Source organism: Choloepus didactylus, chromosome 12 (assembly GCF_015220235.1).
Source record: "Choloepus didactylus isolate mChoDid1 chromosome 12, mChoDid1.pri, whole genome shotgun sequence".
Taxonomy (NCBI): domain Eukaryota; kingdom Metazoa; phylum Chordata; class Mammalia; order Pilosa; family Megalonychidae; genus Choloepus; species Choloepus didactylus.
Window position 1 is genome coordinate 35,583,435 of NC_051318.1, and position 21,833 is coordinate 35,605,267.

A 21,833-nucleotide genomic window follows, 5' to 3' on the forward strand; every position below is an offset into this window, starting at 1 on the left:
ACACTGAGGCTAGGGCTGCTGCATGGTAAGTTGTGTGTTTCTGAGTAAAGGATTTTATGTACTAGTTTAGACCTAATCAAGAACATTGTTAATTTATGTGGTTAGATTTGAAAAAGTACCTCTTCTGCAAAGTTGTGAAAATACCCAAGTTCAGCTGTGGCTCCAATGGGCTGTGTTTAGTGGGCCTCTGTGAGACCCAGGTCAGCTGTATGAATTAAAAAGTTCTGCTGAGGAGTTTAAGTCCATCCAGGAGGAGCAGGAGGCAGGAGGCATCTTCCTGGCACAGTGATGGGTGTGCTACATGTGTCCTGTGGCTTAGAGGATCCAACTCAACATTGTGAGGACACCTGGGCCCCAAGGAGAAAAACAAGGCAACCTCCAAGTTTCCCACAAATACATGCAAGTTTTTAAAGCCACCAGTATTTGCCCCTTTCTCTAGACCAGGCAGGGGTTGGCAAACTATGACCCATAGGCCAAATCTAGCATGGTGCCTTGCTAGCTAGCTAGGAATGGTTTTAAATGGTTTTTAAATTTTGAAATGGTTGGCAAAAAAAATCGAAAGATGAATATTTCATGAATGTGAAAATTATATGAAGTTCTAATTTCAGTGTCCATAAATAAAGTTTTATTGGAACACAGCCATGCTCATTCATTTACAAATTATCTATGGCTGCTTTTGTGCCACAGTTGCAGAGTAGAAGTTGTTTCCACAGAGACCACATGGCCTGCAAAGCCTAAAACATTTACTCTGTGGCCTTTTATAGACATAGTTTGCCAATCTCAACTTCAGACTGAAAGCTCTGTCCCTACCTTTGACATATAATATGTACCAGTCTGTCTATGTTTCCTTTCTCATCTGTAGCTTCCTTGCCCAAATGGCCCAAGTCTTTGTGTATGGGACTCTTAAGAGAGGCCAGCCCAACCACCAGGTCATGCTGGACTGTACCAATGGCTTCGCGGCATTCCAAGGCCAGGGCCGCACTGAAGAATCATATCCTTTGGTGATTGCTGGTGAACACAACATTCCACGTCTGCTCAACATCCCAGGAAAGGGGCACCGTGTGGCTGGAGAGATCTATGTCGTTGATGACCAGATGCTGCAATTCCTTGATGAATTTGAAGGCTGCCCAGACATGTATCAGCGTACTCCAATGAAGATTGAAGTCCTCAAGTGGGAAGGTAAATGCAGCACCCCTGAGGAGATGCCAGCTGCTAACAGGATAGTGCAGTGCTTCGTGTACAGCACGGCCACCTACTTGCCAGAGTGGATCCACCTCCCGTACCACGACAATTATGATTCTCAGGGGAAGCACGGGCTTCGTTATAATCCACGGGAAAACAGATGAAAAATGGAAAGGAACACTCATCAGTCAGATGACAAATATAGCCCTGATAATTATAAGATTACCTGATCTTAATCTGTACTCATTGAATGCAAAAACATCATAATGCCCTTTTAAACAAATGTTTGTAAAACTCAGTCCTGTGAGGGGGAAAAAAAAATCTCTTTCAGTGGAGGCTAACTTTACAAATAAATTTGACATACTAATAACAAGATCATACCCTTTATTGTGGCCTTGAATGTATATGATAAGAAAAATACAGGGTTTTAATTCTCCTAAATGGCATTTAGATGGAACTCATGTGTTCCCATGCTCTTCTTTTCTTTTACTTTGCCTTGCTTTAATTTGAAGATAACTTTTAAAAAGAAGGTAAAAACTCTGTGTTTTACCTGTATTATACCTACTATATTGATTCTGGCCTGTACCACCTAGAAAAAAAAAAGTTTTTAAAATAGAAGCTGATTTTGGATGGCTCAAGGTAGTAAAAAAAGATCCTTGAGAAAAATATGCCATGTTTTGGAGAATATGTGGAGGATCATTCGTCACAATTTTTAGATGAAGCTTATACAAAGACTATTAAAAAATCATTTAAAATTAAACTAGATGTTTTGGGAAATAAAATATATATGTTGATACTACCTTTGGTCTTTTTTGGGTTCTTTTATCTGGTAGACGGTTTTTTTCATTCTAATCTGGCAAAATAATGAACACCCACTTGCTGGTAGATACAGCTGAGCACCCTGCATTTCAAAGAGACATTTATCCAAGCCTAGATCTCAGAACCAAGGCACCATCACTGACTCTCAAGGGAATAACATTTGGGGTGGGCCTTTCAGAGAAGAACCGTCGCACTAGTAATTTGTTCTTCAGGCCTGACAGAAAGCTTAGCTTCCAAATAAAAACAGCACTTAAAATAATTTTAGCAAGGCACGATGTACCAATTACTACCCACCTCCATCTGATATTTTGTCAGCATAGCTTCAAATCAGCACACGATTCTTTGCTTCTGCTTACCAGCAAAGTATGAAATGTATTCCAAGAATTTCAGAACCAAACGAAAATGTAGCTGCTGATCCTTAGTAACCTTGTTCTCTGCTGGGAAATTTCACATACTATTCAACTTAATGGTAGATTGTGATCACTAACTGCATCTGGCACAAATACATGATCATTATTTTTAGACTTTCTTTTCTTAATTGGAAACTTGTTTGACAAAAACATAAAAAGATGAGGTTGGGTATCAGCTGAAGAGCTTGTGGTAGCACCATACACTACTGTTGTGCATGAAGGAGACAAGCAGAGCACGTTTTTGAGCTCCCTGGCCTGTGACAAAGGGGAATGGTGTGCATGCAGCCATTCCCCAGGAAGAGAGCTCTGCAACATGCTTTTCCTCAGAATAGTTACGGTAGCAGCACCACATTTAAGTAAGTCAGAGCTCCCTACAGGAATACTCCAGAGGATTCAACTTACATCGAAGGCTACACTCATTTAAAGCTGCAAAATGAAGGGGGTTTTCAAAATAATCATCTGTGCTTTATGGTTTGCAGGAAGTTAGGAATAATCAGAAACAGGTCGTTAATTATGGCAGAAGTAAGGTAACCAGATTATAAAATGACAAATGCTAATTTAGAGAAATTAGAGACAGAGGACTGAACTTTATATAATTTTTTAAAAAGGATCATGATGCTAGTATTTCAAGTCTACTGGCACAGACTGTATCCTCTTGTGTACATTGTCTTCATTCAAAAAAAGGGCAAACTAATATTTAGACAAATGCTCAGTTTTATTGATTTAATTTTGACACTAGGAAATCTCACAGCAGAAGTACAAATCATATGTACAAGTATTTATATCAAAAATTTTCATTGGTGATTTTTTGGCAGAATGTTGGTTTTGACTATATGTGGAATAAATATGACCATGTAAAATCTGCTGCACAGGAGTGTTCCTGTAAAATGCTTGAATAAATTGAGTGTGAAAGAATAATAAAAATGGCTAATTAAATTGGGTGATGACGGAATGGCTATAAATACTTCATTCCAATTCCACGAGCAGATCTCCTTCTCCAACTGTGTCTCCAGCTTTACAATGGACAGATTTCACCTTGAATTTAAAAGAAAAGGGGGGAGGGGGGCGGAGAGGAAGAATTATTAAATAGAACCCGGAGGGAGGCAATCTCCTAAGCTCTTCCTGAAAATGAAGAGATGGTCTCTGTAGGCTCTGTTGGAGCACACTGAGGACTTTCTTGCAAAGAGGCTGTGACCTTCCCCTCTGCCATCTCTCTTGTCCTCGTTAGCGTGAACAGTTCTTGGTTGGCGGGCAGTTCCCTGGGGAATTGGGCTATAGTTTGCCCCTGCTTTACTAGCTGGTGCCTGACTGGGCACCCCTCCTCGGCCTGGTCTCCAATAATAAATTTCATTTCCTTTTGTGGTGACAGACCACGACAACGACGGAGGCTACATGTCTGACTGCAAACTCTGTTGTAAACTGATAGTATCGCTCTCTGCCATAGCACATGGTATCCCCAGGCTTGATTTCACTTTCTGGGCGTGGCCACAACCGCCTAAGCTTCTGTCACCATTCACCTCCCGCACCCCCCATCATACTTCACTCTGCAGATACTTCCAAACCAAAACATCCTTCAGAAAATAAATTTCCTACTAATGGTTTCTTTTTAATCTCAAGAAGAATAAACAAGTTACTGCTTAAAAGATCTTTTCTATTTTCTTCAAGAAGAAAATGTATTTAAGAAATTTTATTCTTAACAAATTTCAGTACTAATACATCTTCTTCCCTCTTCTCCCCTCCCTCCACTCCATGCAAATCATCAAGTCCCATATATGTACATAGGGGTGCAGCTACTCCTGATCTAAAATTGAATTGTTCTCTTTGTGGAGAAATTATCTTGAAGAGTTACATTAATTTTTGCAATCTGTAAAACCATCTCCTGCTGTGTCACCTAAGTCTCAGGTAACTAACTGCTTCTAGACAGATATAAACATTAAAAATTAAAGAGCCCTTAATTTGAAAGACATTAAGGTGAAGAACAATTGTTCTTTGACTACCTGAACACAATACACAGACTCTTTTCTGAAAGGCTCACTCTAAATGAGACAGGGAAGCTTCCATGCAGAGTGAAAGAGCTCTCCCAATCTTAATGTCCTCATATGTAAAAGGGAACGGCTGGAATAGATCATGTCAATGGTCCCTTTCCAGCTTAGCAATCCATGATTCAAAGGTGTAAGTTCTGTTTGTTACTATCACAAAGTCAGTGTGGGTGGGGAAGACGTGGGAACATACCTTGCCAGTTTTCCCAGCTATCATACTGTTCTGCATTTTCATGGCCTCAATCACACAAATTTCCTGACCTTCTGCTACCTGGAAAATGAGTGAAAAATGGACAGAAGATTTAAAAGCATTCTAATTTATGCAGTAATATTTGAGTGAAACCATGAAGAAATTCTTTACAAAATACTTGGAAATTTTATCTTAATAGTAGCAACAACCTCTAATACCTCATATTAAAAGATCATCTTTAGGGGACATCAGGGAAAGGCAACTTGATCTATTGCCTTAAGGCCTAATAAGGAAAAAACCTAAATATTGGAGGATGGGGGATACTGGTTATAGGGCCTCCCCCAGGAATCTCTGTATCCTGTTTTGGCACACACAGGTGCTGCAAAAATAGAATGTTTTTCCATTTATAGGAAATGTCCAGAATAGGCAAATCTATACAGAGAGATTTGTGGTTGCCTAGGGCTAGGGAATAAGAGGGGATTAGGTGGTGACTACTAACAGAAACAGTGTTCCTTTCTGGGATGATGAAAATGTTCTAAAATTGATGGTGATGATGGTTGCATAACTGAATATATTAAAATCCAATGATTTGTACACATTAAAGGGGTGGATTGTATGGTATCTGAATTATATTTTCGTAAAGCTGTTATTTAAAAATGGAATGTTTCTGTTTATAGACACTGGGAGCTGGGAACAATAACTTAGCATCAAAGCCATGCACAATGTCCCATCCTTTGCAAGACAATACCAAGTCCTGACTACAAGGAGGCTCCCAGGAAGCATGTGCCAACTCAGGGAATGGCTCCTCGAGTTATCCCCAGCCCCCTGCAGAGAGATATACACTCAGGCTTGGTGTTATGATGTTTCCCTTTTATTATGAGGGAAATCCAGGCTGAGCTGGATATAAACCCCTTGGGGTTAAACTTGAGGCTTCCATCTAGGAATCATCTGTGACTAAAAGTCACTGCATTTATTCTCTTTTCTCTGCCCTTGATGAATCTGGCCTGGAATTTTCTCTTACATTTGTGAAAAGGTCTTCCCAGTCTTTGCAATTGGAGAGTTCAGTTTCCTAGGACAAGGAGCTTTTGGGTAGGTGGAGCACCCTGGTGTGGGGCTTTGGTACATTTCACACCACTGTGGCTGTGCTTGTCCAATGCTGCAAAAGTGCCTGGAGAATGTTCTTTCCTGAAATCCCCAGATGATCCCAAAGTCCCCTTCCCGGCCCCCCATGTGGCACAAGCTGTCTTGCTGGCAATCATGTGTGCCTGGGAGCCCTATGTATTCCTTTCCTCTGCTGTTCAGGTGGTGGGCTGTTTTTTCCTGGCACAGAAATATAGGAAGAGAGGGAATGCCAAAGCTTCAGTGCTGGCACGGAGGAGAGACACTGTGCTGAAGAGCTGGGCTTTGAAGCATTGTGCTCACTGCCCTTTTTGATATATTTTCACCTGGCATCTGCATTCCATGGAGAATGAAGAATAAATTCATGAAGGCTGGTCTTCAACATGTAAAGGGACAGAAGTGAAGGCAGCTCAAAAACAATGTCTATGCCCCAGTTAGGGGGGTCAGAGCAGTTACTCCCTCAAGTAGAAATTTCAGAACCTTTTTTCTCTTTTCCAAGGAAGGCGGGGTTCAGAAAAGATGGAGAAGGGCAAGTTTCCTTGAAGTATCTCCACATGTAAAATCCCCAGTGGATCCAGGCTAGATAGATCCTTTTAGATGGAAGCTGAAGGTCCAGAGCTGGACTCAATGAAACGACATCCCAACTTAAGGACTGGGCTATTCAGGCAGGAGGTTCAGTGTGGTTTTCTCGGAAATGGGTCTGAAACTCAGTAAAGAGCCTTCCACCTCTGGGCTTTGGTAGCGGTTTCCTCCACAGATGGGTGAGCACCCACTGAAGCACCTGTTGTGTGTGCTGGCTTCCATCCTCCCACCCAGCCAATGGTCTTCCTCTGCTGGCATGTGAGAGCCCCAGGCTTACTCAGAGCTTTCATGCTCCCCACCCATGCCCCAGTGGCTTCTCATGGCAGCACAGTTGTGCCTCCTTTGACAGCACCCTTTGCTGCTCATCCCCTCTACAGTGGCTTTGGCTTTCAATCCCATTGCTCTGAATCTGCTGGCCAGACAGTCGCTCACTGCTTCTTTAAATGGATCTTCAATTAAATGAATCACCAGTAAAACTGTAAATATGGGGGGGGGGGGGGAAGAACCCAGGAGATTTTCAATGGTTTCACAAAAGGGGCAAAGACCAACATGAAATAATGCTCCTGGAAACATGCTTGACAAGGATTAGCCATAGGCCACAGCTCCTCTACAGCCTTGATGCAGTGGAAGATGGAGAGGGAGTTTAATGGGCTCCACAGCTGCTGCCCTCTGACCATCCTTCCTGGCTGGCTCTGTGTGGACAATTTGCAAAAAGGTAAAATGCAGGTAAATGCAATTGCTAGGTCCCCAATTATTAATCAGAAAAAAAAAACTGATTTAGCTAGAGATAATCAGGAGAAGTGGGAAAATACCAAGTTAAATTACTCCCACTCTCTGACTGTGTGACACTGGCAATTTGATTAAAAGGCTTTCAAAGGAAGTGCCTCTGGATCCAAAGTTATCCTGTCTTCTGGGCAGCCTTCCCTCTGGCTATCTGCAGCAAAGTGGTAACTCCCAGAACTAGATCCTTGCAGCTCCATTTTCTTTTTCATTCTTTGTTGTCTCTCCTGAGTTCTTTTCACTGTGTCTACTGGTCTATTCATATTATTTAGCTATAAATGGAAATTTAAGTAATCTGTTTAACCCTCTCTTTTCACTCAGAGCAATCTGTTTTGTAAATTGTTTTCACTCATTCATCCGTAAGAGAACTCTTGGAAATTGTTCCAGGATTCCCCGCAATATAGCAAGATAAGTTTTGTTCAGTAGAATTATAAGTTACGGATGTGGACTGAATTGTGTACCACATTTTGGACATATTCTTGGTCTTGGTCTACATTCTGGTGGGTAAACAAGAGCTCTTCAAGATGTTACTTCAGTTAAAGTGTGACCCAGCTGAATCAGGTTAGGCTTTAATCCAGATTACTGGTGTCCTTTTTAAGTAGAGTGAAAGTCAGACCGAGAGAAGCCATGGGGAGCAGCCAGAAGCCGGAAGTCAACAGGTCCCAAGAGAAAAGGGAGAAAACACTGCCATGTGCATTGCCTTATGAAGGAAAAGCCAAGAAACCCCCAAAACTGCTGGCCGGTCAGAAGATACCAACCCTGGGAAGAAACAAGTCTTCTAGCCTCTGAAACCATGAGCCAATAAGCTCCTGCTGCTCAGCCAACCCGCTGCATGGTATTTGTTTTAGCAGCTGGGAAACTAAAACAGTTACACACACATACATACAAGCAAACACAAACACATACACGAGCTTGGTCGAATTTCATGTTATTTCATCCCTCAAAAATCCAAGTCAGAGAACAAAAGATAGTACAAACTTTATGTTGAAGAAGGCAGTGGAAATACAAAGCACCCCTCCTCAGATCTGTGCGACAATGGCTGTGACCCATGTGCCCCACTGACTGGCTCAGTGCTGTGCTGGGCCCTAGTTCCAACAATACCGAGAAGGTATCACAGAGCTCTCAGAAGATACAGCTCTCTCACCTCAAGAATTTGGAAGCTTCCGAGTTCAGACTGTGTGTGCTTAAAGGAATAGATCGCATGTCCCTAGCCTGCTTCCTTCTCCACCCACTGCTTGTGAGGGAGCTAGGCAGTGGGCCCAGCAGAGGCAACACCTTCCAGATTTCCCCAGTGTGCTCAGAAAGCCAGGACATTAATTGAGTGTACAGAGAAGCCTCTTACAAATTCAAAGTTTCAACAGGACAGCTCACATGTGAGGGTGCTGCTCCTGTGTAAGCATACTTGTCTAACACTTTTGTGAATCATCTGATAGAGGCTTAATGATTGTGACAGGATGTCTCCAATGTTAGGCTTACAAAATGGTCACAAGCCTCAGAAGTCTTTTTGATAAACCTACTCAGCCTGATGTACTTCTCTGCTGTCTGTCTAATTGGTGTAAAGTTTGTAGACCTGAATCCTATATCCTTCACCCGGTTTATTGCGTCCTCTCCTTTGACACAGGGTCAAGGTTCACATTCGCATCCGATTATCAGAGTAGCACTCATTAAGCAGGGGCCTGCCTCGCACCAAAATGAGTTAGCTTGAGTGAAAACTCAGTCCATTTACTCAGCAGATTTAGCATGTTTAGGAGGCCTGAATGTCACACAGCATTGCTCTGTGCTGAAGAGTTTCAGACATCTCCAGCTGATGATTAATTGTGAGTGATGGGAAATAAAATCCAGTAAAGCCAGCTGCTTGCCATGGTCGGCAAAATGACTATAATGGATATAGGCTGCCAATTTTCCAGTTTTACTGGCAAGTCTTCCAAGTGTAATTAAGGGAAGTTATAAATGATATGGAAATCTATCAAGTCCCATTTATTTTCAGAGGACTCTTTCCCCAGAGACTTTTATCTTCAAGCTTAGAATATGCTTTGTTGTGCTAATGATTTAAACCACTTCTTATTTCTGATTAAAGCCCCCAATATCCTTCTACCAAGTTCTCTTCACTTCTTCCACAAAGATTAAAAGACACAGAAATCTTCTGCACATGCCTCCTCTTAGAAAATATGCTAAGATTGGGGCACATTTGGCAATGTGTGTCATTCAAACTGCAACAATCGCCAGTAAGAAAGCTCAAAGAAAAGCGCAGGAAGAAAAAGAGGGAAAGGGGAAAAAAAAAAAAAGATATCCACCAAACATAAAAGGAAGCCCCCAAAAGTAAAGAGTTGAAAGCTGTTCTCAAGAGCAGATATTCATCAGAAGGTGGTGTAGCTCACTAATGTTATTTGATTTGGAATAAAAGCATGAAAATGATGGCAAAGGCCTAAAATTGGAGATGTAAAGGATGACTGCACAGTATTCCATTTCTCAATTTCATCCTTCAGAGCCACAAAATGGGGGTGATACAGTGACTGGATGAGATTTACAGTAACAGCTGTGGTCTTCCCACACAAGGGAGGCCCTTCTAATGGGCTAAGGTCTGTTTTGAACAGACGGGGAGTTAACAAAACAAGGTTCCTATTAAGAGTGTGCAGTCATATCTCTGATAAAGAAAATGATTATGGGAGTCAGATTTCCTTTAAGACAAACCCTACCCTCTTTTGTTGTCCAAAACCAGGACTGTTTTAAAGGTGTTATTTAAACATAGGCAAGAGGACATAAATGGCATAGAGTTTTTCCCCCCCTTGTAAGCCTACTCTCTAGCAACTGTAAAGAATGCATAGGAAACTGTGCCAGTGGCATATGGCTTTCTACTGTGCTAAACATTCATACAAAAGACAGGTTCATCAGTCATTGGAGTATCTGGATAAAAAATTAGCTCCTGATGGATGGCATTTTGAGCTTACCTGCTGCTAGTGCATTACCAGAAAAACACAGGTTTTGAAACCCACATGACATTAGAAACTGCAGACCATGAAATACGACACGTGCAGGAGCACATAATGTACGCCAGATTATACAAAATAATAAATAAGCTATTTAAACCCTCTGCCTAAAATTGGGCCCGCTGCAAGGAACACTGGGTCACTTCTACGCAGGCCAATTAATGCACAGCATCTGCTGTATAGAAGCAGGGCATGAAGCACTTCCGAATGATTTCAGCAATTAAAAGAAAACTGTTTCCTGCCTGTTCAGACAGCAACTGTTTCAATGCAAGAGTGAGCACCAAATCACTGTGTGCAGCTGAAAAATTAAGTCCCCTTTTTGGGAACAAGGGTGGGTGGGAGGAAGAATTTTTATGGAAAAAGGAGCCTTCTTTTGTTGTCCTACATTCTGTGTTTTTCTGCCAAACTAGACAGAAGGCTCGGAGGGCTTACCGGCCTGCTGCAGCCTCCCCTTCTGCTGCACTGGGCCACCCGAAAAACAAGGATCAATATCAACCCTGCTGACTACTCCACAAAAGTGAAAATCTTTCAATTACATTTTTAAAAGCTGTTCTACTTAGAACACAGGTGCCTGAATGCAATGCATTTTAAGGCCCTTAGATCTGAAGAAAGGCACAGTTAACAGCCACAAGGAAAAAGGCATCTCAAATTTGGTTAAAAGGCACTGCTAGAATCTGATTATAACTTCCTCTTTATGAATAGGTAAGATCAGCTGGTAAATATCCCCCCATACTTCTGAAGAAGAAATGTGTATTCACCTCCCAACATCTTCATGTAAAGAAAGAGGGAGAAGAGACCCCAGGAGATTGGGCAGTATTTAAGCAATGAAGGAATATCATCAAATTTCAAAGAGAGAGAAGACAGGCCACAGGAATTATGCCAAATTCCTTATCCTTTTTAATGGTTTGTGCACACGCTGAGTTGTTCACAAGGGCATATGAGAAAAGAGTCACCATACTGAACCATGGCTACTGCCTCCATGGAGCACTAAGTACACATTTGCCCCTGTGCTCGCCTCTGCTTCCCTCTGTCCCTCGCCACTTGCACTGCCTGGATTTCAACTGAGACGCTTGGGGAAAGAATAAACCAAGTTGCAGCCAATATAAAACAAGATCAGTTTTTCTTAAAACTTCTTAAAATGGAGAAAAATACTAGTTCCTACTGCCCTCTAAATTAAGCTCAAAACAAACTAGAGCCAAAGCCTATAGAAAAAAACAGAACTAGTTAAAAATTGATGAAATTTATAATGAAACTTAAGAAATCCTTCTGGATTCTATACCTTTGTGAAGGATGCCATTGTAAAGAACTCCGTGAAATGATGATTTTTGTTTTCCAACAAACGGGTGAGAAAAAGTATTTTGAATCTTGGAAAGGTTGAGAATTGTCATGTTCAAAAATGTTTAAAACAAAAATAATAGATATCCTCTCATCCCAAGTAGATCATTCCTTGAGAAACAGAATCAAATGCCAAACTTTTAGAAGATTCTTCTACAGTAAGATTAAAGTTTATTTATTGATCTATAAAAGTATTTTATCTGAAATTGATAATTATCATTGAATGAGATAAACTTTGTGTAAAAATTCCCAAATTGCTACCTTCAACAAAAATTAACGCTAAAATTTAAAAATAAATGTTATCTGGAAAAGGTAAACTGTCAAATTCAGGATAGTGGTTATCTCTGAAGAAGAAAGGACAGGAATCAGATTGGAAGAGGTACACAGAGCAAGTTCACTGTATATGCAATGTTTTATTATTTAAATAAAACCCAAAGCAAATATCATAAAGGTGAACAGAGCATATGTGTGCTTGTTGTATTATTCTAACTTTTGTATGTCTGCAGTATTTCATAATTGAAAAGTTTAAAAATATTAAATAATGAATGCATGAATATATTTATACATGCTTCAGAATACAATCTGAGGTTTGGCAGATTTGGAAAACCTGGCAATTTTTCAAACTGCTTGAATAACCACTGCTAAAAAATATGTAATTTTAATTATTGCAATTATTTTATGATTGTAAATCAAGGTATTTAGAAACTGGAAAATCTATCAAACAGCCAGGCTAGTTCTTCTGCCAGGGAAAGATGCAATTACTACTGTAAGGCTGCATGAGGTAAACAAGTGTGATGCCACACAAACACCCGTGTCAGGAGAGCCCAATTTAACCCTTCACATCTAGAATATCTAAAAGCAACGGAGTTCTCAAATCCTGTTTGAAATGAAAAATAATAGTCTCTTGCCCAGTTTATTGCGATTTCCCCAAGATAAGCTACAAGCTAAATTGCATGATGATTAGGAGACAAAGGAGAGAAGTAAAGATTGCACTCTGTAATGGGGCATCTGTGTCTTGTGGTCAGTGTGGCCACCCATCTGCTTGGGAGCTCTGGTGCTGAAGGTGCACATGCAAGGAGGGGGAAAAACCAGGGTGAAAGGCTGGGTAGCATTCCTATTATTATAAATGTTACATTTTCATTGGTAATATTTCTTGCCTAAGACATTGTTCACAACAGCAATAATTCCAAATATCTAATTACACTTCTACTAAAGGTCATTCTATTAACAAAGCTTATCTTTCTCATCTTAGCCTCACAACAATACTTCAAAGTCTGTCTTCCTAAAATTGCATAGGTTAAGTGGCAAGAAAAAAGCAACAGGTACTTAATATCAATCTATTACTATACCTGATTTCACAAACTAATAATTACAAAAAAAGTAATGTAAATGGATATACAGCCTGATTCTGGTCTGTGTCTCACTTTTTTTGATGTATTAAATGAGTATTTTTGATGCAAATCTGAGATGACTAGGAAATCTAAGGATATCTAGGAATGAATCTTAACTGAATGTCATGTTAAAATATCCCCTTGGGTTGGATCTTTTTGTTTCTGGTATTAAAAGGCTAACAAAACAAATGTGCTCATAATGACTATTACTTCAAAGTCAAAATGAAAATTGTGCACCAATTCAGCAGTTATAAGTCACGCACTATCATGTGGGGAAAATGTATTCAGTCATTAATTGAAATTAATATGTTTTTAAAATATTTTTATTCAAGAATATAATAGAGGTTTAAAAATTAAAACAAGTTATAAAAATGCTAACTTGATTATAGAAATGCCCTCACAGTTAATGATAAAAAATAGGTATTTTTCAAACTGAAATCAAAATTAACCTTTGTAAAAATATTTTCAGAAAGTCTATAAAACTGTCAAGTTCCTACACCTATGTCATTTATGTCATTCTATCCATTTTTCTCTGAATTAAATTTGTGATTCTTGATTTTAATAATCCATTCCTACTTATTTCTTATTGGTTTGTTTACATGTATGCATTTTACAGTGTTTATTAACTAGCATCCCCTCCCCACCAGGTACATACATATGTTCAAACAGACTAATATACAATCATTCAATACTCTCTTATTAAGTAGTATGTGGTAGACATTGAAAAAATATTAGGAACTTTTGCTTTGTGAACCCTAAAAAACCACTTATATTTTCTGTGTTTAGGAAAAGGAAAGTGTTTCAAATGAGTCAGTTCTCAGACCTTCACAAAGATCACTGAGTACATTTGTTACTTATAAACAACCACCCCAAATCGTTTTTTTCCTGAGGTTTTTAAACTCTGTTAAAAGTGTTTACTTCACAAAACAAATTTGTTATTTATTATTTATGTGACACATATAGAACTTCTTGTCAGGCCCACCATTCTAACATTTGTTAAGTTTTACCTAGCTAAATACTAAAATTATAGATGACTGGAATTTAAAACTACAAAAACAAACAAACAAAAAACTCTTCAAAGAAAAACAGAATACTTGTCAGCCCTTAGCTGTTTTAGGTCCTTATTTCCCTTAAAAATATACAGAGATGACAGATTCCATTATCTGTCTACTGATAACAGTGAAACCTAGCTCAGCTATTGTTGTTGCTGAGAAAATACAACATGTCCTGCAGTATTAAAATAATTTAAAACCACAAAACTTAAAAGTTACAAGTAATATTTTCTTATATTGGCCTCAAGAAAGTGCTGCACCTCTGCCCCAAGGAAAGTTTCATTTAACTATGGAGTTGTTATAAATGAGTCCGGGATTAAACTTTTCACCCTGCATTTGATTTAGGTATTAGTGGTTTGGGACATTTTTCACAAATAGTAGCTTAAGAGAAAATAGTGTTTTATCAAAACATAATGCCACAGACTATGAAAGGAAGTTCTGAAAGGACTAAAAGTGGCGTTGGGAGCTAGGGAGAGGAATAAAAGAAAGCATATGCTTTACCTGACCAGCCTAGGAATACCCGTGTCAAGAGCATTTGTAAATTAGGTGAACGGACATAGAGATTATGGGCCAATTCACTAGGTGCACCCCTACACCACAAGGTTACGGCTGAGTAGGGCTTGTGGACTCTACCTTAAGGGAATACATAAAATACAAACCCCATTTCTCCACAGTAACTTTTTTTAACAGTTAGTTCTCAAAATAAACCATTCTGGAATACCCACACTTAATTATTGGTTGTTGTTTTCAATATCTGAGCTACCCCAATAAACCAAAGACTAATATCACATTGTTCCCTTTTGCTAAATGCCTTGTTTTCCACCACATTACATTATTAAGCAGGAAATGGAAAATATGAAAGCCAATCCTTTTGTTATATGGAAAATCTAAGCTAGGAAAAAGCAGCTGTTAAAAAAAACAAGAAACCTGCACTGATCAGTTGGAATTGCTGGCTCCCTGTTTACTGCCCTGTGAGCAGCTCTGGTGAGGGAAGCTAGTGCACAAGGAAAGCCAAGACTGCAGTCAGAACCCTTCCATCCTCCATGCTCTCAGCAGGAGCCCCCTCCTCCCTCTTTCCCTCCCTCTTCTCTCATGTTTTGACTCAGGTATTAGAAAAGTAAGGATTTAAGTCAAACTGTTGTTTTTTCTTTTAAAGCACAAAGGTGATTTTATAATAAAAGCCACACAATTAGGTTTGATGAACTCAGGATGGCAGTATAGTGGTTACATGACTTCTAGGATAAACCTTGTTCACTTCTAGTCTCTGGAAGATTCCACTGACAGCTGTGACATTGTAGCATGTGAGTGTAGACTTCAGAATACAGACATACAAGGCATCCCCCACCCCCAAGGTATTCAACATATATAAATAATTCTTATTTATCACCTCTCCCAAATCCTTAACACTTGGGTATTAGACAATCTTAACATCAAGTGCTTTCTTCCATAAACAGCAAAGCTTGAAAAGTAAAAGTAACAATTCATAGCTACTGAGCCTCTTCTATGCTTTTCTAAGAAATGTGGGCGTGCCAATTCTATATCATCAGGTAAAGCAACTGGCAATCAGTTTTCCAACGTCACGTTATCAATTTCAGGGCTAATCATTTAAACAACTGAAATATTCATTTCTTGCAAAGACTTTTCTATAAGCCATGTGAATTTTTCCCAAGGTTAAGATATTTTATTTATTTTCATAAGGAGGCAATTTTATTATAAACTTTACCAGAAAATATGTAAACCCCAGTAACTTAACTGAGATACAAAATCACCATATCATCCATTAAAGACTATCACAGTTGGCCATTATTTTCCTACCCACAAATAAAAATCTAAGTACTTCAATGCTCCTAGAATGCTCCAACTGCATTTTAAAGTGTCTTCTTTTACTTTTGCTGCTCAACTTTAAAACCAACAGAGATCTCTATCCCTGCTCTAAGAGAATGCATATATCCTACCATAGCAAGCTATCTGAAGGCTGAATATGTGAGGAAATAGCAATATAACTTTTAGCTGTGCCTCAGTGTCACAATGTCAATATGAAAAACTTCAAACTGTGATCCTAAATTTATTTATCAAGTTATGGAAGTGCTCTGATACTATACAGATTAAGGAATTAACCTTCCTTCATTTTCCTTCCCAGTTAGTCGTTTATTCCAGACATCATGCAAAAAGTTCCCCATGGGAGGATTATTTCTTGGCATGAGATCTTCCAGGATGCTTTAAAGCAAAGGATGCTGTAGAGTAATTAGAAATTTTAGATAATGCTTCCCGAAACACTAAATTTAACAAGCAAAAAAACAGATCTGGCTTCATTTCTATTTCAGTCCCAGATCTGGGGAGGGGAGGCACTCAAAACATTATTACTATCCTAATTCAAATGTGAAATTGTTGGACAAAGAATGCACAAAATCTATTTTGCTGTTTTATCGGGGTAGTATGACTCAAGAAAGAACTGCAAAGAATGTGATCATACTGTCAACCAATCATTCTGGAAAGAGAATTCTGAGACCCATAGATGCTCACCCACATTCCACAGATTCTTTACTTACCATGTCTCCTGGCTTGATAGAAACGGTCACCACCACTCCAGGCATCGGAGATCTCAGAATACTGCTTGTGTCCTCAGCCACTTTTTCCAGCATAAATTTGTTCAATTCCGCAGCAAGTTTGGTTAAGATATGCATCTGATACTTAAGGGGGGGGGGGGGGGGGGGGGGGGGACAACACATAAAAGATAGAATTTAAACGAAAAACTTCTCCTCAAAAGTAGAATTAACTCAAAATCAGTTTTTAGCTTTTAAATTTAAATGGTAACATCCTTGAAGTCAAAATAGTTTTAAATTATTGCACATAAAACAAAATATATTAATTTGTTTCTGGCATATGTTCTGAATCAGTTATTTAAGAAATTTCTTGAAATAAGAACCACTACAGTAATTAATTAATGATAATAGAAATCATCCTGCATCATTAAGAAAATCATCTTGAGACCTTATGAAGAAAACAGTAAGAATTTTACTTGCATTCCCCTCACCATTTACAAACTTATCCCATTTAACACAAATTCCGTGAGCTGGGTCAGCCAAAGGAATCACAGGGGCGACACTATGGAACAAATACCAGTAGGTGGCAGCAGATTTCTGTCTCAAACTTCATATACCCATTGAAAGAGGTGCTGTACTATGTATCAGTAAGTTAAGACAAAGGGTTTCAGTGTTCATTTTGGGCAAAACAATATTTAAAATTCAAAAATTTTTCCATGAGCTAAAACGTTACAGTCACTATTGAAAAAGTTATCTTTTCCTTTTAGGTACAACATCATGTAACTAGATGGTTAGGGTAGATAAAGAAGAAACATAATTACATTCCCTTCTGTATTTAGAGACAATAAGAATTAAGATTTGAAAAATACTGAGAAAAAAACAATATGCACAGCCAAGTATGTTAATGGTACCTTTTGTAAGTGGCTCTCAAACAAGGGGCACAATAAGGCAGTTTGGTTGAAAAGCATTTCTAATAAAGAGAATTCCTACCTGGCAAGAAAAAACACTAGATCTCAGGAGATAGATATATGAGGCATGATTTAGTCTATCCAAACAGAAACAAGATAAAATAGCTTGAGGAAGTGATATGCAGTGAAGTCGGAACTACCACCTGAAGATTTTAAGAATCTGACCAAATTGTATATATCTTGGGGAAGATAGATACAGTATACAGGCAGCTTCATTTTGTTTGCAAAAAGCTGCTGTAACTCAAAGCCTCCTGTGGGCATCATGATGGCAGGAATGGGAAAGATGCAAAAACGAAATACAATTCATCCTTCAATGCTGTACAGGGATGACAAATATCTGTAAGTGTGCTCTTTATAGGGCTTATTTTTTTAAAAGGGGGAGGGTGGACCCCATGGAAGAGCTCCAATAGCCTAAATTCCAAGTAGATTTGAGACACTGTGACAGGTTGAATAACATCTTTTGCATGTTTCTTTACTCCTGAGTGTGTGTTTTGCAATCAAGACATACAAGTGTCTGCCAGTTTCTGAAGGATATGATCCTTAAGTGAAATTACAGTGCAAATAAAAGCCTTTTGCTCCTATTAAAATTCATCTGAGTCATAAGTGGCAAGGGAAAAAAGCAAGGAGAGTGCATTCTGCTGTCAGCCTAATAAACATTCTGGGCAGAGGGATTATTCAAAGATGAATTGTACCTCAAAGTCCTTCATTACATCTGTGTGTGTGTGGGGGGGTGTGGGCAATAGAAGGAGAGGGGAGAATATAATTATACCAAATTGCACAGTTTTAGTATCCATGCTCTAACTGCCTTGAAAAAAAAATCAGAGTCAACAAAAAAGTTACTTTTATAACTGGCATCACCCTGGGATGCTTCCATGTGATTTGATCAGTACTGTGCCTAGTTGTTTAGTTTTCAGTATAGTGTCCAGATCTATTTATTGCTGTATTTTGCATGATTCAACTTCAAAACGTGAACTCTAAATTCAGGAAAAGTATCTTTATACATTGAAGATAATATGATTTACCACAATTTACCACAATGGAAGTACTTAACAACTCATTTTAGCTGTAGCACAAACAAGTCTTAATAAGAACGAAGTGCTAAGATCATACTTAGCTCCATTTCTCCCTAGAAATTACAAGATTCTGACTACAACTCTATCCCTTTACTATTTTTATAATTTTCATATCTTTTGGATTCCTTTCTCTGTAGGACTCCTGCTTTGCTTGGAAAGAGATGTAAAAGAGTCCCAAAACTCAATGCCTTTAGATGAAATCTTTGTTATTGATGAGATGTTCCTTTTCCTTTTGTATTTGTTTATTGTTCTTAAATCTGTTTGGGGATAAATGACTTATTGTAATTGCAAGTAAAAAATAACAACAGAGTAAACTCCTCAGGAAAGGCCTTGTTGGAAATAGTTGGCTTAGAAATGACCTTCTGAATATAAAAAGAGAAGGCAGAGAGAAGGTTCTCTTTTTAAGATTACCTTTGATGTTGTCCTGACCCCGTCAGAGTACCCACACAAACACGTCTTCTTAAAACAATCTCTTGGCTCACCAGTGCAGCCTTACACACGGGTGCTTGCCAGGATCCGATCTAAGTGGAGTGCAGCATATGGGCCCATCATAATGAATTGCCTGGTGAGAACTGTACAAGCTTTTTGATGCCCCAGAAAAGAAGTCATTTAAGAATATACACCAGGGCTTTCAAAGCTTATGATCAAAACTGCTATTTATTGGTTTCACTGAATTCTTATTGGGCTCAAAGCAGCCAACTAGTTTGGAGGTTTTGGGAGAATTCTCCTATGATGTGTGCAGGGCAAGAGTTTGGGTTTATGATAGGTATTCAAATATGCCTAATGGGTTCTGTAAAACTTCCCTGGAGAGTTCTGTTTTTAAGTTTGTTGTTGTTATGTTAAAGCAAATAAACTACAAAGTTTATGTTTTTCCGGTGAGAGTCCAAGATTTGAAAGGCTGGTTGTCAGGAAAGAGAAGCACAATTCTAGAAGCAGCCATAATGTTTTCATCCTGCTAGGTCATGAGAAACATCTGCTTGTGTGGTAAGAAGCTTGATGGAGCTCGGCAGCCACAGAGCCAGGACCTGATTAGCTCTGGTTTTATCACTAGATGTCAAATCACTCTGCTAGGTTCAGGGAGGTGTTCTCTAAGTCAAAGACAAGTTAATAAAGTTTTTGAAAAACACTTCGTTCTGTAAGTTAGAACAGAAAACAGGTGCTGTGTGTGCCTGGGCTAGTTGGGCTTCTCAATCAATAGAGGTAAATAATGGGAGGAACTGAGGTGTTATCTAATGACCTAATTATGGTAAAATGATCCTGGTCTGGGTCTCTTAATAAATTAAGTTTACGGTGTCTGTAATGTAAAACCATGTCTAACAAGAAAATTTCTCCAAAAAAGATGGACAATAAAATGGACTACAATAGCGTTGTTGTTTATGTTAACATACATCTCTTAATGTGGAAACTGATAATGCAGAAAAAGCTGAAGGCAGGTTGCTATTGTTGGAAGAGGAGGAGGGAGCCAGTCACAGTGTGGGAGGGATATATGTGGGAAGGACTTGGTTAACAAAAACATGCAAACAGGCATGCTCATCAGTACTCATGCACACACGGGACTAGGCACTCCACAGACAGTAAATACCGTTTGCTACGTGATACCCTACACTCAGGTGGTACACAAAACACCCTCCTGCTAGTTTCTCTATTAGTTCAGTTCATCAATCTCCATAGGGGTTTAAATTCATGTGCTTATTTCTAAGACCCCTAGATTTACCAGCGATTTTACAGAATAATCCCATGTACTAACATGTTTGCATGATTTAGAGATGTGGGCTGCTAGCAAGATAAGTAATTCGAGTTTGCTTTAAATATATTTTTTAATTGTAATTTCAGAGCCTCTAGCATTATTCCTCTTAAAGTGGACTCAGCTCCAGTTTCCATGTCTACATCACTCTTCCAATAACATTTTGGGTGCGCTCAGTTGGTGAGTTGCTAACATTTTTAAATATCAACCGTTGGCCATCTCAATACCAAAGATAAAGAGCACTTCACTAAATCAATATTTGAGTCAAGGGTATATGAACCTTTATTATAAATAATTTTGCATCAATTATCTTAACATCTTGAAGAACTGGCCAAATACTGTACATTCAGCCTCACTGAATAAAGTGACAGGTGCATTTCTTCAAAGACAAGGATCTCTTCTTACTCAAGATATCACACCTTTTGGCCTCAAGGATCTTGAACAGTAAGCCCTGTCTTCATTTCCACAGTGTGGCAGTGAGAGCCAACATTCAAATGTTCCCCTAAATGTCTACATTCCTAATGCAGAGTAAGAGGAGAAAAATCACCAATGATATTAAAGTGACAGCTATGACTAGCCACAAAAGTGATGCATCTTTTAAAACATCAGAGTGTTAGAAAAGGTAGGGAAAAACACTAACTATAAATTAAAACACTTAAGTAGAATCAGAATTGTAATTCAACCATATTTTCCTTTCCTGAAATCTTTGTGAGGTACACAGTTAACACTTGAGGAAAACATACCAAGGGTTAAAAAGCCACACACAATATATTTGTCTTTACTTCAGACTCAGGCTCAATTGCCCAATTTCTTTAAAAAACATTAAAAAAAAAAAAAAAAAAAAAAACAACCCGAATCTCCAAAAGCAATGCTAAAAACACACAGAATTGAGCCTGTGGATGTCCTTCTCTTGGAGTTACAACCCAGGCGAAGAAGGTGAAATGAACGGACAACAGCAGTTAAAGCGCTTGCCAGCTAGAGCTTTGTACAGCTGCCGTCACTGGAGTGTCCCCGTGAGCATAATGCTGTGACAACTCCATCAACGCAGTCTCAAGGTAGCTGTCAATCAGAATGCATCATTTAATCCAACAGCACTCAGAGGACTTTCTCCTACAACCCACATGACAGCATATCTACAGCTCTATTAATATCAGCGCCCAGTTGTGTTTACAATGCTGGTGTAATTAGAAAAGATGCAACAGGCAGCAATATTATTGAGATTTCCATTTTGCAGTACTGCCCTTTAAAGTGTGATCTTGCTTCACAGAGTCATGCTAAATGACAAAAGGCTATTTTCTTCAATCTTCCAGCTCAGACAGCACTTCATTTGCAGCTATCTATAATTAGATTAATGGTGTAGTGCCATACAAAGCGGGCCCACTTCACATCAGATAGCATATGAATTAGGACAAACACTTATTTCAATTCCAAGCAGAGAAAGCAATGACTGGGGTATTTAGCATACCCTTTATGGTGGAATGAGATGTTAATTGTGTACCATTACCTCTAAACTGCTTGCTTGTTGTATAAATCACTGTGCTAATTGATGCAGAGATAGAAATGTAGCCACAGGCAAGAAAGCAAAGGAATGAGAGCTGAAGATGGTGGATAAAGGATTA

General features: G+C 38.9%; 2 protein-coding genes across 9 annotated transcripts in view; one reads left to right on the forward strand and one right to left on the reverse strand.

Annotated features, from left to right (window-relative positions):
- Positions 1-3,346, forward strand: part of GGACT (gamma-glutamylamine cyclotransferase) — a 123,638-nt gene extending 120,292 nt beyond the window's left edge. For all 5 annotated transcript variants that reach the window (XM_037799862.1, XM_037799861.1, XM_037799860.1 and 2 more), the window contains one exon: positions 863-3,346. In XM_037799862.1, the coding sequence (XP_037655790.1) occupies positions 876-1,346 (471 nt within the window). In that variant the 5' untranslated portion in view covers positions 863-875 and the 3' untranslated portion in view covers positions 1,347-3,346. The remainder of the gene's footprint in view (positions 1-862) is intronic.
- Positions 3,108-21,833, reverse strand: part of PCCA (propionyl-CoA carboxylase subunit alpha) — a 599,270-nt gene continuing 580,544 nt past the window's right edge. For 3 of the 4 annotated variants that reach the window (XM_037799856.1, XM_037799855.1, XM_037799857.1), the window contains 3 exons: positions 16,436-16,576; positions 4,644-4,721; positions 3,108-3,446 (listed from right to left, as the gene is read on the reverse strand). In XM_037799856.1, coding sequence (XP_037655784.1) covers positions 3,378-3,446; positions 4,644-4,721; positions 16,436-16,576 — 288 coding nt within the window. In that variant the 3' untranslated portion in view covers positions 3,108-3,377. Of the gene's footprint in view, positions 3,447-4,643; positions 4,722-16,435; positions 16,577-21,833 lie in introns of those variants that run through there. The other variant, XR_005211057.1, reaches the window with a different exon arrangement.